The sequence below is a fragment of the Crinia signifera genome, chromosome 7 (genome assembly GCF_055691185.1).
Source record: "Crinia signifera chromosome 7, ASM5569118v1, whole genome shotgun sequence".
NCBI lineage: Eukaryota > Metazoa > Chordata > Amphibia > Anura > Myobatrachidae > Crinia > Crinia signifera.
This window is the reverse complement of record NC_139223.1, coordinates 155,084,111-155,101,986: the sequence shown is the minus strand read 5'-3', so window position 1 is coordinate 155,101,986 and position 17,876 is coordinate 155,084,111. Positions and strand designations below refer to the sequence as shown.

Sequence of the window (17,876 nt, the reverse complement as noted above, 5' to 3'; positions counted from 1 at the left end):
AGAAAAAAATATATATAAGTATAAGTTTTATCAAGAGAGCAGTACATAATATTGGCTCATGTTTTTCCCAAATCCCATTGCTGGGCAACTGTTAGAAAATTAAATTTAACTGCAGAAAGAATCACATGTACAATCCAGTCTGCCAAAGTTGTAGTCATAAAAACGTCAGACTTTATTTTGCTTTATTTTGATTTAATTTTTTTTATTAGTTATTGTTATGGAAGTGTTAGTGTTAAGCATTTGGTCAAGGTTGAGGAAAGCCTTTTAATGTATTTTATATATAACACCCAATTAAAGGCCTGTTTTTAGTCCTTTTACTAGGAGGTGACCAAACAGAAGTCTGCTTCTTATAGGATCCCAGAACTAACTGCTGCGGTAAATATATTAAACCTTGAGTGGGGTATTCAGTCCCAGCCGCTATTTCTGCCAGCGGAAATGGCGGTCGTTGCCTAATTAATGCTGCCATTATCGACAGCATTGAGGGCAGTTTACGACAAAACAGATCTTACTTTAAAACAAGTCGGATCTGTTTTGTCGGACACGGCCACGGATAGTCGAATTCATGGACCGTTTTCAACAATCCACGGGCGTTTTTGACGATTTACTTTCCGACACTCACTCTTTGGTACATTGAATACCGACTGTCGAGTTCCTGTTGGAAGGAACGAAAAATGGCCTGGATTCTGACTGTCGGGATGTTCTGACAGTCGGAATCTGGGACTGAATACCCCCCTCAATCTTTATTATGAACATAATTCTAAAAAATACACAGGGGCGCTTTATGAGAGAGGAGGCCCATGTGCCGGGTCCAATTGGGCCCTATCCTCTCCGACAAAGTAGTAGACTCTGGCAATGTGCCAGAGTCTACTGTGCATGTGCCGATCTCTGGGAACATGGTGCCCATACTGCGTTCCCAGGGACACCTCTATTGCATGTGTTTGAACTGGAAAATGGCCGTGGTGGTCATTTTCCGGTGATATTTCCTGCTGCACTGCCAGCGCTGGACCGACAAAGAGGAGAGTATGATAAAATGGGTGCAGGGTCTGTTGGCCCCACCCCTGTACCCAGGGACACCTTACAACCATTATAGATCCACCAATGCACATATATATATATATATATGAGATTCACTGGACAATATTTTGCTGATTACAGTAAATACATTTGTAAACAAATCTCTTTTTGCTGTAAACTTTGAGAGAAAATGTTAACATTTGCTATTGTAAGTAAACAAATATTGGACCGGTGACACTCTAAAGCTGGCCATACATCTACAGATCGATTGTCAGATCTGACTGGTTGGAACAAAAACCTGGTAATATCTGAGTGACAGTTTTTGGCAGCTTTCCAGCATTTCAAAGCAAATGGTCAACTGTCATTTGCTCTCATCCATTACCAGGATTTTAGGTACTTGTATATTATCTGGGCACCCGATATATCGCATCGCATGCCACTAATTAAGGCATGCGATGCGATGGGACCCGATTTTGAGGCTTTCCCGAGCAGAGTATACAATTTTAATATCGCGTCGCATCGCATGCCATTATAATGGCATGCGATGCGATGCGACGCGATTATACCCGATATTACATTGTACAGGCACCCTGATGCCTGATTACAATGTTAAATGCACCGCCAGACCCGATTTTTAATTGTACACCCACCCTGATGGGTGATTACTATGTGAAATGCCCCCCCCCATTGTTAAACCCACCCCAGTATCAATGCCAACCCGAAGTGTGGTTGTACGCGTCCTCCGACCTTTTCATACCCCCACTATCCACGTCGGCGTGGAGTTGATTTTATAGAGTGTGGCGAGCCCGAAGGGTGGCGAGCGCAGCGCGCCCCGCTAGGGGCAGCGGAATATATGTGAAGTAATCCGCGGCCCATCCTGTGGCTCGCTGCGCTCGCCACGCTTCGGGCTCGGTGGCTCGCTGCGCTCGCCACACTATATACAATCAACTCCACACCAACGTGGATAGTGGGGGTATGAAAAGGTCGGAGGATGCGTACCGCCGCCCCACGTGGGCTCGCTGCGCTCGCCACGCATCGGGTTGGCGTTGATAGTGGAGTGGCGTTAACAATGGGGGGCTATTTAACATAGTCATTACCCATCAGGGTGGGTGTACAATTAGAAATCGGGTCTGGGGGGGCATTTAACATAGGAATCAGGCATCTGGGTGCCTGTACAATTAAAAATCGAGTCCAATCGCGTCGCATCGCATGCGATATGATTGCATGCGATGCAACGCGATTTTTTGCCCTGCGATGAAAAAATCGGGCGCCCAGATAATACACAAGTACCGGATTTTGTTCCAACCAGCCAGATCTGACAATTAATCTGTAGATGTATGGCCGGCTTAAGAATACACATACATACAATATGGTGCCTAAATTAGCTATTTAATATTTAGGAAAAATTACAGTATAACAGGTACATGTTTTTTACATGTTCTTACTAGGTCTTTGTTGATATAGACCTAGTAAGGTTTACTGTGGTGCAGGTAATATTACAGTATATAACCCTACAGTACATGTGTTCTACTCTTTCTTTTCTTTATTATATTTACTTAATTTTGACCTATCTCACCAAGAGGCCTATTTATGAAGTAACATTTTGCAGGGTTTTTCCCAATGACCCATTTCTGAAATCAGCCATTGCCCATATAGGTTTCTATGAGGGCTGCAAAGATTTCCCATGCTCTACAATGCAAAGCATTCTGGAGATTGGCCCTGATAGGATACTGCCAGATCGTGTTATCCTATTGACTATTAATTCTCAAAAAATGTTGAGAACCTTCCCCCGCAATGGCCAAAGCATCTGTTGAATATAGAAGTTAGACGATGGCTTTTTTTGGTCATTTCACTTCATTGTACATTGCAGGGATAGTTTCTAAAGTGAATTTAGTACATTCAGACTAATCTTATTTCCTTATTGCCGCAACGAGTGATAATAGGAAATTCTGATTATCAGGTTTAAAAGCTGATATTTAGTAAATATGCCCTTAACATATTGCTTCAAAAGCCCAGGCCTAATCTGATACACTTCTTTTTATAATTATCCATATGTGATCCATATTTGAAGGTTGTGCCAATATTTGTGCTTGATAACAGCATATTATCTTAATATAAAATGCAGGGGTAAATGTATGAAGCAGTTTTAAGGGAGGAGAAGTGAGCCAGAGGAGAAGTAGCCCATGGCAACCAATCAGCTGCTCTGTATAGTTTTATTTGATGCAAATTATAGATGTTACTTCAGTGCTGATTGGCTGCCATGGGCCACTCCTCCTCTGGATCACTTCTCCTCCCTTATTATTCTGTCATACCTCTAACCCTTAATGAGAGCCCCAATACATTAGTCTTATCTATTTATGTCCCAATAGTCTGGACATGGAAATCTAGATTTGAAATTTTAATAGTAAAGAAAGAGATGCTATCATGGTAACACATAAAATGAAATTTGAGAGAACTAAGAGATTTCAAACTAACTTATGTATTTGCTTAATACCTGTATACAGTACTTCAAAGATGTTCTATATGTCTATAGATAGGAGTAATAGGAAATACAGCATCATTTTTATTGGAGTCTATTCTTTAGGCTTGAAAGTTATCAGGTACTCAGGATATGCATAGTCATCATGGAATACCACAAAAACAGATGGATTTACAATTTTGTCTGTGACAGAATCATAGCGGTCTCCACTGGGGTCATCTTTGATGTATGGGGGTTCTTTGTAAGTAGAACTTCCCTTACAATACCTTCCAGTTATAACTGCCGCCTGGTAGACGTATTTGTTTCCATTACTATCAGGAACAGAATATCGGTCTTCACAAGAGTATTCTGACTTTACAGCGAAGTAAGTTCCGTGTCCATAAGCTGTGCCTGTAGAATTAATGCAAGAAAAACAGTCTCATTCAGTAACAAGAGCAATACATGTAAAGGTCCATACACACTGGGTGATTATGCCCAGCGTGTATCGACAGCGATGACCGCTGTCATCGCTGGGGGGAAAGCTGCTCACTGCAACACACTGAGCCGCTTTCCCGCTGCCTGGCGCTGTCAACAGGGCGTGGACGGCTTTGCATAGCGCAGCAATATGGAAAGCCGTCCACAAAGCTGCTCATCTACTGGTAATACCAGCAGATGAACGGCTTTTCCGGCGATGATGCGGGAGTGCGCATCACCGCTCACCGCCGGGCCGTATACACTGTGCGGCTTTGAGCTGAAAGCCAATTAAACTTGTTGTTTTGAACGGCTTTCAGCTCAAAATCGCCCATTACTGTGGGATGCGGTTAATTTCCCGGCGGTCGGGATCCCGGCGGTCGGAATCCCGACACTGGAATCCCGACCGCCGAAATCCCGAAACTTTCTCCCTCCGTGGGTGTCCACGACACCCATAGAGGGAGAATATAATAGCGTGCCGAGCGTAGCGAGGCACCGGGCCCGCTGCGTGGCGAGCGCAGCGAGCCCGCAAGGGGGGGCGATCCATGTCCCCCCCTTGTCGGGATTTCGGCGGTCGGGATTCCAGTGTCGGGATTCCGACCGCCGGGATCCCGACCGCCGGGATATCATATCGGATCCATTACTGTGTATGGGCCTTTACTGTATACTGCAGATGTTAACATTCAGCTATCTATTGAAGGTGACAATTATATTCCCTTTTGTTAGGAAGAGATCTATTGGTTGCTTGAATCTATATAAATCTTTCATTATATTCATTAATCATTGCAGGGAAGGAGCCACTGTTAAAAGATAGTTGATATATATCTGTGTTTAAATAATTGCTTATGACCACCGCATGTGGCGAATGGAATGGTGTTAAAAAAAGTCCTCACTACCATTAATGAAAAATACCATAAGGGTAGCTATAATGCTTAGATGGATTTCCAACTTTGGCCTTACAGCTTTGCACACAGAGCATTCATAATTGGGGCCAGAAGTGTTTCAAAATACACCATTGCATTGTCCATCTTCCTAGTGATATATTCAGAAAAAAAAGAAGCCATGCAACAAAAACAAAAACATTGGCCATCTGGAAGATTGTGCATCTTCCAGAATATCACAGAATATATAGTGCCAAGGAGAAGGGGAAAAAGATGACATCAATTTTGAATCATTGATAAACGGCGCTCAAAGTGTTAATAACCACAACTCAGGTTAACAACAATGTCATCTGTGGTTCAAGTGCACAACACGGGGCCCCCTGACTTAGCATTAACTAGACTGCTGCAGAGCATAAGTAATCTTTTTCAGAATATTAAGTATACTAAGTTAGCACAGATTTACCTTGCCATGGAGAGTGGTAAAGTGGAGAAAAACTTCCAACCTAACTCTAATTTCTCAAGGTCAACCTGTAATAGGGAAGTTAGGAGCTGATTGACTGTACTTATCTCTCTCCACGTTATCACTTTTTAAAGCTTAGTACATCTCACCCTCAAACTGCTAAGTACAGATGGAGTGCCTCTCAGCCAGCGCCGGGGCTCGCCAGAATGCCCCCGCTGGCGAGATGGCGTTCCATCTGGTTAAGTGAAACCTGCGTGTGTTCACTACAGCAGCCCCGAAAAAGCTGGTGCTTATCGGGTATTTTGTTTCACCTGCCTAAGAAATCCCAGATAAACTGCGGCGAACCCTCCAGTCTGTGTAACGCACCTGCTGTAGTAGCCATGGACAGCAGAAAGGGTGCCCTTGAGCCAGTATACGTGACCCACATCCATATGGTTCCAGATCCCCATATGATGGGGAGCTGGAACTGTTGAAGGAGCTGAGACCGGTGACACAATAATCCCCTATAAAGCACGGCTTGTGCAAGCTTTTCTGGGTTAAGTGAATAGCCCCAGGTGATACAATTTCCTGGGATGTCTTTTGGGATGTTGCCTATAGCAACCAATCAGATTATAGTTCTTATTTATTTAGCACCTTCAAGAAGATAATAGATAGAATCTGATTGGTTGTCCAAAGCAATGTCCCAACTTCAATAGAACTCCCATCTTACTGAAAAACTTCAATGGGTTTAAGAGCTGAATCTTATTTGGGATAAGATACATTTTTTGTTTATATAGTATATACTGTATATAAATACATGCCAGCTTCCAGGCAATGGGCAATCCATGGGGATACTGTTTGAAAAACAACTATCCTTTATTAATGTACTGGAAAACACAGACCAACTTACCATTTTTACCAGCATAGATTCGGTTGAACCCATCCCGGTCAATGTTGTTAATGATCTCAAACTTTGTGCCGTGGTACAAATGGTGGACGTTTCGCTTTCCAGGGTTCTTTCTGCTGACTGCTCTCTTGTTAACTGTGAAGCTCTGCCACTGTTTTACACTTTGAATCCTTTTGATCTAGAAAATATAAAGAAGTGTTAAGTCTATAATTTTGTATACCCTAACAGTATTTTGGACCCATTGTTCACCTGGTTGCACGCATGCAAAATACAAGAAAATATTAAACTACAGTAACTGTTGTGTACAGTACTCTACATTTCCTATGTCTTCCTATATCCCCCGGAATTTATGCTCACTGTGCCCATACTTACTCCACTTCGCTTCATCCTCTTGTTAATGAATGGGGGTTATTCAGAAACGGATCTGTGGCGGGATGTACCAACTTTCAGTATTTGCGCATGCGCAGGACACATTTTGGAGGGAAGTTTAGAATTAGACACTAAGGGGAGAGTTAGGCGTAAGGCTATAAGAGGGAAGGTTAGGGTGTGGCACTCGTGGGAGGGTTAGGCACCAGGAGGTCAATTTTGTTATATACATGTTGCAAGTCGACATTATGACCTTGTCATGTTGTCATTATGAATGTCAACAAAATATATCAGACCATGTGTGCAAAGTAATGCTGTTATTCACATAACAAGTCAACACATTTAGTAAGTTCCTTGGGAACTTACAGTAGAGTGACAATTTCTCCTGCAAAATGTGACATGATTACACAGAATTACTGTGATTACACTAATTACTTCCTTTGTCAATACTCGGTGGGCAGGAGCATGACGTAATACTATCATACATATCATAAATACCCCTTTTATCCTTCAGCAGTATAAAAAGTTGGCAAGTATGTACTAAAGTGAATAAGTAATATTAACCTCCACCACATCGAATTGCTTTGGTCCTGCAGAGGAGTTAAATTTAGTTTCAACATCTTTGTACTCCTGGGAATCGTCATCCAGAGTCACCTCCTGGAACTCACTTTTCACAATGTCTGTCCAAGTTGCCGGATAGTCAAATTTGTCTGTTACACAAAGAGCAGAGAATTGGACGTTATTAAATGTATTTCATTTTAACATTATGCAAAACTTTTTAACATTTTAACTTTATGCAAAATATATCAGACTGCCATGAGGGATTCTCTCAGGGCCGCCGACAGGGGGGTGGCCCTGGGTACAGCTGTCCCGGGCCCCGGCCTCTGGAGGGGCCCAGGCAGCTGCCCACAGACTCCCGCACCCAGCCTACCCCACCCGGTGCCTGCGGCCAGGCATGCACAATACACAGTGCAGCCTGCAGAGTACCGAGCCTAGGACATAGAGGGGCTCGGTGCTCTGCAGGCTGCACTGTGCAGTGTGCGCGCCGGACCTGACTGTGGACACTGAAGGAGCCGGTGGACGATGCGTGACATGGGCGATGGTAAGTAAAAGGGATGAGGTGGGGCTGTGCCGCTGGGGCCCGGACTGTAGGTTAGTCCCGGGCCCCAACATTTCTAGTGGCGGCCCTGTATTCTCTAGATGTATTGCTGCAGTAATTGTTTAAAAGAAGTTTCTTTAGATAATATACACCATCAGCTGGTTTGAATATAAGTACTATGAAAATATCTAGGGTAACCCATAGAGGGCAATATTTATATAAGACACTTTATATACGTGGTGACAGAATAATTATACAGATAAATGTGATAGATGAAATATCTGTAATACAACACACTACTTTGTTTATGTTTGCAGCGGGATAGCATCACTTCCGGGTTATGTGGCACATGTGACCGGAAGTTGATGGAGTCCCTGGATGGCTGGAGGCAGCAGACACCGCACACAGGGGTACAGCATTGGAGGGGGTAAGTTATTGTTATACACATGTATGTATAAATATTTGGCATTGTGTGATGTGTACTTTGGTCCTGAGGAAGTGGATACGGTACATAAAACGTTGGCATTAAAGGAATTATTTTTCAAGTTTTTTCAATGAATTATATATAATATGTTACTGGTGACTCAGTAGAATGTTAGGAAGATCATATATACCTTGTGCGTGTATGGCTGATAATATATTTTCTTCCCGCTGGATCGCCTGAAACAAAATTATACATATCTGAATTCTTTGTAACAAAGATCAGTTGCAGATTTATGGTTTAAAAGCTTCAACACAGAGTACTGCCTAGTTCTTCTGAACTAAAATATAATTTTTATGACCTTCTTTTATGGTATAAGTTAGGGCTATTCCTATTTCTGAGGTATAAAATGGATGAGGAGACAAGTGGTTACTATAATACATGTACATTATAAGACAACATGAGGGTGTGAGAGAAGGACTAACAACATACAAGTGAAGCATGTAGAATTGCAAAGGAGGTGAAAATTGTGCCAACAAGAAAGTGAGGAGGATAAATAATAGCAACAGAGGAGATAGGAGGGAAATACTGATAAAATGAGGAGAGGAGGATACAAAAGGTGACAACACTGTTACCAAACTGACACAAGACAAATGATCTGAACTGATCTTTATGAGGCTTTCACCCATAGCAACCCCCCCAGTACGCTATGGGATATATTTACAAAACTTCTCTAAGCATAACTTAAATGAAGTGCAAAGCCTGGTGTGTTTTGTATTTACTTACTTTGAAGCTAAAAAAAAAAAAATCCATGCTCACCTATCCCTTGTGTAGATCACATTTTCTTCATTCCACGTAGGAACTCAGAAGATTAAAAAATAGAATATCAATATACCCAAACCAATAGGAGTTCTACATACAGTAGGGTGTCTTTCTCAGATGAAGGCTTCCATTTGACTGCTGTCACTAGAAGATCCAGCAGCCCATAGCAATAGTCCACTGATTTGCTCTGAGCAGGCAGACCGTCAATCAAAGGTTTCCACTAGTCAATGGTGGGAACCATAAGGTTATTAGAGGTTAACTTTGTGGTTTCCATCATTAACCACTATGTATAAGCTCATTGACTTCAATGGTGATGTAGCAATTCCCACCATTGAATTCAATGGAGGAATGTTTAATTGTCAGTCTGCCCACTGACAACCAATCAGCGGGCTGCTCCTATGGAATTGGCCGCCGATTGGCTGCTGGGTCTCCTAATGACAGAAGTAATGTGGAGCGTGGCATTCACCTAGAGAAGCTGTAGGTGGAAACATATGTTGCTCCTCTGTCTGGCATAGTTTATGTGTTTGTGGGTTTTGGTTTTTAACCCCTTGGATGCCTAGACGTACCCAAGAAGTGGGTATTATTTTTTCCCCCCAGCAAACAGGGATGCCTACATTGACAAATGGACATAAATGGCTACTTGAAATGTACAGTAGGTAAGAATGTATGAGTGTTAGTTAAAATTTTCAATGGTATATGTGTTCTATAGTTATTTTAATATTTTTTTTAAAGGTGGACTACAGGCAGCAGTTGACCTTTCAATGCCCTGCTTGCTAGTACTGGTGGTTCTCCGTGTACCAGCATGCAGAGTAGGCTTGCTGGGACCTGTTCACCTGAAAACCCTATATTATTTACCAAATCTCAAACTTGATTGCTATCAGCTCAGCACACACAGCTGCAATAGAGGCAGGGAACACACTGTTAATTGGTATGCAGAAGATACACAATATGTACAACAGTATATCCTGGTGCAGCCAGCAATTAATGGGGCTAATGCAGATGGTGTGCAGTGTAGTGTAGCACATACCTGTATATATCAAGTCACGGCTGTGACCACACTCTCTATTATAGAGACACTATACTGTTGAGGAGGAGGATAAAAGATGCACAGAGATGCCGCAGATAGAGTTTGTGATGCACCTCTATCTCCAAAATACAGAGAGAGACCCAACAACCATGGACAGAGTAAGAGGCAGTAAAAGAGTGCACTCCCTTCTGAACAGTAGTATACACCGTAAATGAAATGTTTATGGTATCCAATGGTGGAGAAAGAAGCATTGAATATATGAAGAAACTTTGGAAAATTCCACAAGACATCCCCAGCAAGAAAGAAGTCATGGAACCAGTGATCAGAGGGTGCCACCTGGAGAGGCATTGAACCGCAGAGAGAGAAATGGACGCTGTGGGAAGCAAGGTAGCCATCGTGCACCTGCCACACTTGACAACAATAAGTAATAAAGTAAGGCGTGAGAAGAGAACAAATAATGACAACAAGAGGTAAAGGAACAAAAAAGGCGAAAGACCAAGACTTTGTATAAGCATCTTTCCCAGTACACATTCAATACATACCATAATTAGTAGAGATGTGCAGGTCCGGATTTACTCGGATCTACCCGGAAGTCAAAACGGGATCTTATTGGCTATATGTTGTCACATGTTTTTGCTCCAAAACATGTGACAGCTGGATAGCCAATAAGATCCCGCATTGACTTCCGGGTAAATCCGAGTAAATCCGGACCTGCACATCTCTAATAATTAGTATAACTATTTACAAGACCTGTAGAGATAAAAAATATCAGAATAATTATTTCCCAAAGCTTAAACTAGCAGTAGTATTATAAAAACGGTCAACACAAATTTTGAGTTCTGCATATCTAATCTTTATTTCTTCCACATTACTAATTAAAGAAAAAATTTTGTAACCCGAAAAAGTTTGACTTTGTAGCTATCAGAATGAAATTAAGTATTTTAAGAAAATTTCCCTATTTTCATTCCTTTATTGTATGTAAAAATAAAACTAACCTTTTTATGAATTTAAATTGCTCTTTTTCAAAACAAATTTAAAAACAAACAACAGTCACAGAATACATAAAAAAGTTTAGAAATGAATATTTTTTGTACTTCTGTGATTGTATAAACTTTCTCGTATTAGCCCCCAAATATAATCCCCCATCATACTCTCATTGTATTGTCATATCTTCATGAAATCGTTCACCTTGCTCTTCTGAATGGGCACCCATGTTATCTTTAAATTGGTCCAAGTGGCCTTGTAACATATGTATAATTGTAATGATCATTGCAAAGGGGACAAAAGCAAAGTTTTTCAAAAATAAATGAAGGTTTTGGTTATTTTTCGATATAGAGAATCAGAAAATAGTCATTAAAATAAAGACTTCAGGTTTTTTTGTTGACCGTTGTAATATTTTGATCAATGGTTATACTTAAAATTTTACTGCTAATTTGTTGCAACTAATTTTAATTTTCTGGTGGCCATTTTTTTATTAAATCCTTCTAAGTATTTGTTTTTACAGCATTCTGTTTGGAATTTGTATAATACATTATTAAAGATTTAGGATTCAAGTAAAATCCTAAAATATTGTTCTAAGGGTGCATTAAGAGTGCAGGAGGCCTATATGCAATTTCCATGTGGGACCTCTCCTCTCTAGCCTGTTATACAGTCTCTGTATGCACTAAGGCAGGGGTGACCAAACCTGTCCTCAAGATCTACCAACAGTTCATGTTTTTCAGGCAACCTGTGGTTCTAAAGTAGGTATGAATGCAGCATTTTTTGAAACTGTGACAGTTATTAATGACTTCAGCTGTGCACCGTTTAGTGACTTGGAAAACGTGGACCAATGGTAGATCTTGAGGACCCCTGCACTAAGACACATTAGCCCTGTCAAGAGTGTAGTGCACATGTGCAAGTCTCCGGAGAAATGATACTGCGGCCATTTTATTACTGTGCATGTACAAAATGGCAGTAAGATAGCCACCGCTTCATTTTCCCAGTGATTTCAGTAGGGCTGCTTCTGCAGGACTCCAGAGGGGTAAGTAGTCAAGAAATAGGTGCAGAGTTTGCCTTATGGGCCCCCCAGGGCCCGGATGCACACACCTTGCACTCATTATAGATACGCCACTGCATTGTACTCAACACATCCCTGAAGTAAAGTGATTATGTTTACCTGTAACTCTGTGCATTTTTCTTGAAACACCTTCAGGTACGTCTTGTAAATGTTTTCTTGCAGTACAATGATACAGATTGTTTCAAGGGTTGGAATGCATGTTTCTGATAAATAGTTCAAGATGCTAGTCAATATAGCTATGATTGAGTCTTGTGGGTCTACATGAGCTATGCCTGCAAATACACACAATATCTTGTTATGGAACGAAAGATAAGTGTCTATTCTCATACTTGCTTCCTCCACAATGTAATTTATCTATTTTAACGAACTAAGATTCCATAAATGAAAGTAAAATATGGGTGCTCCAATGTGTAATTCAAATTAGTGCTAAACCTTAATGCTTAATGCCTTGCCTATCTTTTGAATGGCCACGTCATTGTTACCCTATTTGCCTCCATCTCATCTGTGCTACCATCTGGCTGCCTTCCGTCGTCTCCAGTCCCCTCTTCATAGGGGACAGCCAATAGGTAGACCACTATTGGCTGACAGACGAAAGGTCGACACAGCAAAAGGTCAACATGCATGAGGTTGACATGGTCAACATGTTGACACAAGCAAAAGATCGTCAGGAAAAGGTTGACGCAGGAAAAGATCAATATGGGTTTTTCATGTTTTTGGGTGGCTATGTTGGCAGATGTTGACATGGACACGGTAGGGTTTTCTGCGTCCCCTCGTATGGCTAGCGCACTTTAGGAACGGTGTCTCACTCGTTTTTTTTCCACCACGACAATGCACCAGCTCCCTCATCCGGAATTGTTGTGGCCAAATTGCACGAATTGTGCTATGAATTATTGCTGCATCCACCATTCTCGCGCGACTTAGATCCCTGCAACTTCTTTCTGTTCCCTAACCTGTAAACATGGCTCGCGGGAAAAAAAACAAAACAATTCATAGCGCAATTCATGCAATTTGGCCTCAACAATTCCGGATGAGGGAGCTGGTGTATTGTCGTGGCGGAAAAAAAACCTAACCTATGAATCAATCTGAAATTTGGTATGGCGTTTTTTGAAAGATGGTAGTACACAATAGTGATGCCAACTTTCCTCAGCAACGCCACCCGTCTTCAAATACAGGTACTTATGGATCCACCCTCATATTCTCTCTATTTGCCCACTGGGTTGGTAAAGTACAAACAAGTCAGTTTTAATCAAAAAATCATGGAAACTCCTTTCAACTTTTTTCTTGTGTTGACCCTTTGCTTTTGTTGACCTTTGACTATGTCGACCTAATGCTTGTTGACATTTTTCTTGTATCGACCAATAGTGGTTGACCTATTTAGTGTTGATCTAATGACCACATACCCTTTATAGCGGCATTAGTGTAGCATGTTTATTAGATATAGACTTTCTATATAGCAGGTATGTCCAAAATATGGCCCTCCAGCTGTTGTGAAACTACAAGTCCCATCATGCCTTGCCATAGTTTTAGCATTTCCTAATAGTAAAAAGGCATGATGGGACTTGTAGTTTCACAACAATTGGAGGGCCATAATTTGGACATGCCTGTTCTATATATTCCTATAACTGCCGAGTAGGCACAAGAGACCTAGTTGAGATGTGGTTGGAGTTGCTATCACTGCGGCTTCCTTGGAAGCTCATGTCGTCGCTGCATCAGGGAGAGAGAACTAAGCAATAACATATTTCCTGCAGCTCAGCCAAATGGAGATTGTTCTTATACAGTACATAACTAAGGGCCTGACTTATAGCTGTTGGGTAGGCTAGCAGCTGTTGGGTAGGCTCGCAGCCTAGCAAACAGGTAAGCGCCCCTGTCACCTGACTTCCCTCACTAGCATGCGAGGGGATGTATATGTGAATACATTACCTTGTATGTGGCCACCTAGGCAAAAAATCATTCGTAATTGCTCACCATCGAATTATGTTTTCCCGTTTGCAGATAAAAATCAGTCTAGACTGACCTTTATCTTGGCCGAAGATGGCCGAATTTGGGGCGGGCGCTGATGTCATGTGATGTCATCCTGTGTTCCCAAGGAAACACCCATCATTTTTATGGGGATCCCATAAAACGCTGAGCCTTCCACTGCTGTCGCCCCCTTCCCTCCCCTCACAGTGCAAACATCTCGTCAACACACAGGGGGTTTGCACATGCGCATATTCGAAAATAAAAAACGTGGCCAAATACGGACCAGACTGAACAGGTTTGAATCGGCCCCTAAGTGCTAATATACTGAAGGAAAATACTGTATGCCCCAATGTCATCTTATTAGTTTCATGTTAAACTGTATTGTTTCATACTATACAAATCTAAAAAGTGATGAGTACAAACTACTGTATGACTGACACCAGAATATCATGTCCCAAAATGTGCCAATCATCATTTTCAGTCATTTCATTTCGAATTGATGGATATGATGTGAAAATGATACATTTTGCTTTGTAAAGTGTCATTTACCTGTTCCAATAGCCGGCAGTGCAAAACTTGTGAACCCTTTGTTATGGCATTCTAGCAGAATCCTGTCCATTGCCGGCTCGTATTGTGGAACCCTGGTTGGTCCGATAATATGCATGATAGATTTGCTTTTCAGTTTCCCTCCGCTTGTTATTGCAATCTCGTCTGGGTTTAATTTACCTTAAAAGAAACCTCTATGTGAGCAAATAATGAAAGAAACACAAGTTCTGCAAACTAAGGGGCACACTTAGTGCTGCATGCAAGTTGGCCACTGTATAACTCGCACCGCGCACCTGGAACCAAATGCCCATATGCCGAGTTATACTCATCTCTGCAACTACGCTGCCCCTCCCCCACATCCAGAGGCGTAGCGAGGGTGGTGCCGGTGGAGCACCAGCTCCGGGCGCAGGAAGGTATTATGGCGCCGGAGCTGCGCCGGCACCGCCAACTCGCCCGTTTCCCTGCCGCGCTGCCGCCATCTCCCTCCCTCGCTGGGTCCCGGCGAGTCCCCGCTGTGGAAGTCCGTGACGCGGTGCTATTTAAAATTCCCCTCTCCCGCTGGACCGCTAGCCAATAGGCGCTTGCGGTCCAGCAGCCAATCAACTGGGGGCTGCTGGACCGCGAGCGCCTATTGGCTAGCGCGGTCCAGCGGGAGATGTGAATTTTAAATAGCAGTGCACGTCTCCTAGCCAGGCGTCCCAGCCCCGGCATAGGCGTGCGCATGGAGAGGAGAGGGGGGAGGGGGGGGAGACTAGACTAGACGCAGCCCGGAGCCGTGCGGTGTGTGGGGTGGGGACTAGCCGCACTTCTGACGTCACAGCCAGCTGTCAATCAAAGGGGGCACCTGCTGGGATCCAGCTGCGGGAATGTGCTTGTTGACCTGGCAGAGTGGTGACAGACTCGCCCCAATACCCTAAATCACTTCACCTGAGCAGTAGCTGGTGAGGGATAAGCATTCTGCCCATAGTTTGCCTCACAATGAAGGGGGGAGAAGAGGGAGAGGACACAGTGCTGATGCCTTTGCTTCGCACAGGGAGGAGGAGCCGCTGCCATTGTCTGATGAAGGAGAGAAAGTAATGGTGAGCATCCCAGCATCTGTTTGTCTTTGCCCCCCCCAACTCTTCCCTCTGTCTATGCTGCCCCTCCATCCATCTGTCAGTCTGTCCCCCCAACATGGTACTTTGTCCCCATCTGTCTATGCTCCCCTTGATCCATCCACCTGTGCTCCCCCTCCCCTCGTCCATCTTTCTATCTGTCCATTTTTGCCCCCCCTGTCTGTCCTGTGCCATATAATATGTAATGGGCATTACAGTGTGTCAAATAGTGTGTAATGGGCATCACGGTGTGAGGCGCAACATCTAATGGGCATCACGGTGTGAGGCATAATGTGTAATGGGCATCATGGTGTAAGGCGCAATGTGTAATTGGCATCACAGTGTGGGGCGCAGCGTGTAATAGGCATTATGGTGTGTGGCATAATGTATAATGGGCATTATACTATGTAATGTCTGTGTGACGTTTAATAGGCATTACGGTTTGTTATATAGTATGTAATGGGCATCATGTGTGACCTTATGTGTAATTGGCATCACAGCATTTGGCTTTAAGTGCAATGGGCATTACGGTGTGTGGTATAATGTTAGGCCGCATCCCCTTTTTGCAAGAGCCCTGCCTACTACAAATCGGGAAAGGGGGGCGCGAAACATGCCCTTGCTCCAGGCACCGTGGCACCTAGCTACACCGCTGCCCACATCATTATCAGTGTTAACATTGGCAGTGAAAGCAAACACAGATTCACCAACCTGGCCAGTGGTGGAACTTGTGAGTTGTGGGCACAGGTGCAAAAATATAACCCCCCCCCCCATCCCAACCCAAGTTAACAATATGCAACACAGCAGTGGGTGACAGGGAGAGACAGAGTTTGACGGAGAGGCAGAGTGTGATAGGGGGTGACAGGAAAAGTGTGACATGGGCAGCAGTGGGCCCCTTAGTCCCCAGGGGCCCTGATGTACTGCATATCACTTATGTTTTCATGCCTCCTCCGTATATGTTATATTTAACTGTATGAAATAATGCAAATCTATCTCAGACCAGTTTGTACCATTACATTATACTTCAAATGGCACTTCACATTATTAAGGAACTTTTGACTAGAGTTAAACACAGTATTGTATTTAGGGCCTAGTTCAGCAGCAGTTATGGTTTGCGAGAAACTACAACTGCTTTCACATGCACAGGGCCATCCAGCACAGGCAAGGCCGCCCTGCATGCTGGGTCCCTCCCCACGATGCAATTGCAATATTTTGAAATTGCATCGCTGCCCATCAATCTCGATCAGCGACAGCGACATGCGGGAATGTGCATTGCTATCGCTATAGCCCCTACACACACACACCGATGTGGGGGCATTTTCTAAGCGACTTTGCCAAACTAAGCAAAGTCGCTTAGAAAATGCCTTAATATCGGCATGTGTGTAGGGCCCTTTATTTATTTATTTACAGTTTCTTATATAGCGCAGCAGATTCCGTTGCGCTTTACAATAGTAGACTGAGATCACAAAATGTGAATGCAGTTTAAGTCCTCTCACATGTGCACAGTGGCGTGCAGGGGAGGCAGATTTTGTTTTGGCGGCAGACTAAGTTAATAGTCTGGATACCCAGTTATTTACTAATAAAAATATTTGTTTTAAACTTTATTAACCTATGCTAATTTCTTGGTTATGCTAGTTTCTTGCTAAGGTGTTTGATAAGCAGCAAATGACCTCTGCTTAGCGAGCCAGCCAACCTGAATTATGTCCATTGTCTGTGCTTCATACAACTCAAGGGAACTACATACATACTCCCAATAGTCCCAAAATTGGCAGCCAGTCCTGATTTGAGGGGATTATTCTAATGCCCCATGATTGGCTCAGTTGTCCTGATCTGCAGAAGTTCAGGTTGTTAGAGGGTGGATCAATAAGTACCTGTGTTTGAAGACAGGTGGCGTTGCTGAGGAAGTTGGTTTTACTATCGTGTACTACCATCTTTCAAACAACGTCAAACCAAATTTTTAGATTGTTTTATAAGTTAATTCTTTTTTCCACCACGACAATGCACCAGCTCCCTCATCCGGAATTGTTGCGGCCAAATTGCATGAATTGCACTATGAATTGTTGCCGCATCTGCCGTACTCGCCCAACTTGGCTCCCTGCGACTTCTTTCTGCTCCTTAACCTGAAAACGTGGCTCACAGGAAAAAAACTTAATTCATAGCGCAATTCATGCAAATTGGCCACAATAATTCCAGGATGAGGGAGCTGGTACATTGTTGCGGTAGAAAAAAAAAACTAACCTATGAATCAATCTGAAATATGGTATGGTGTTGTTTGAAAGATCTTAGTACAGATGTAGCACCGCTCATTCACCCCCACTG

General features: G+C 43.0%; 1 protein-coding gene across 2 annotated transcripts in view; it reads right to left on the bottom strand.

Annotated features, from left to right (window-relative positions):
- Positions 1 to 1,812: 1,812 nt before the first annotated feature.
- LOC146020700 (protein mono-ADP-ribosyltransferase PARP15-like) overlaps positions 1,813 to 17,876 on the bottom strand; it is a 43,044-nt gene continuing 26,980 nt past the window's right edge. For both annotated transcript variants that reach the window (XM_083154031.1, XM_083154032.1), the window contains exons 8-13: positions 14,470 to 14,646; positions 12,061 to 12,233; positions 8,250 to 8,295; positions 7,101 to 7,246; positions 6,174 to 6,348; positions 1,813 to 3,883 (exon numbers count right to left, since the gene is read on the bottom strand). In XM_083154031.1, the coding sequence (XP_083010157.1) occupies positions 3,588 to 3,883; positions 6,174 to 6,348; positions 7,101 to 7,246; positions 8,250 to 8,295; positions 12,061 to 12,233; positions 14,470 to 14,646 (1,013 nt within the window). In that variant the 3' untranslated portion in view covers positions 1,813 to 3,587. The remainder of the gene's footprint in view (positions 3,884 to 6,173; positions 6,349 to 7,100; positions 7,247 to 8,249; positions 8,296 to 12,060; positions 12,234 to 14,469; positions 14,647 to 17,876) is intronic.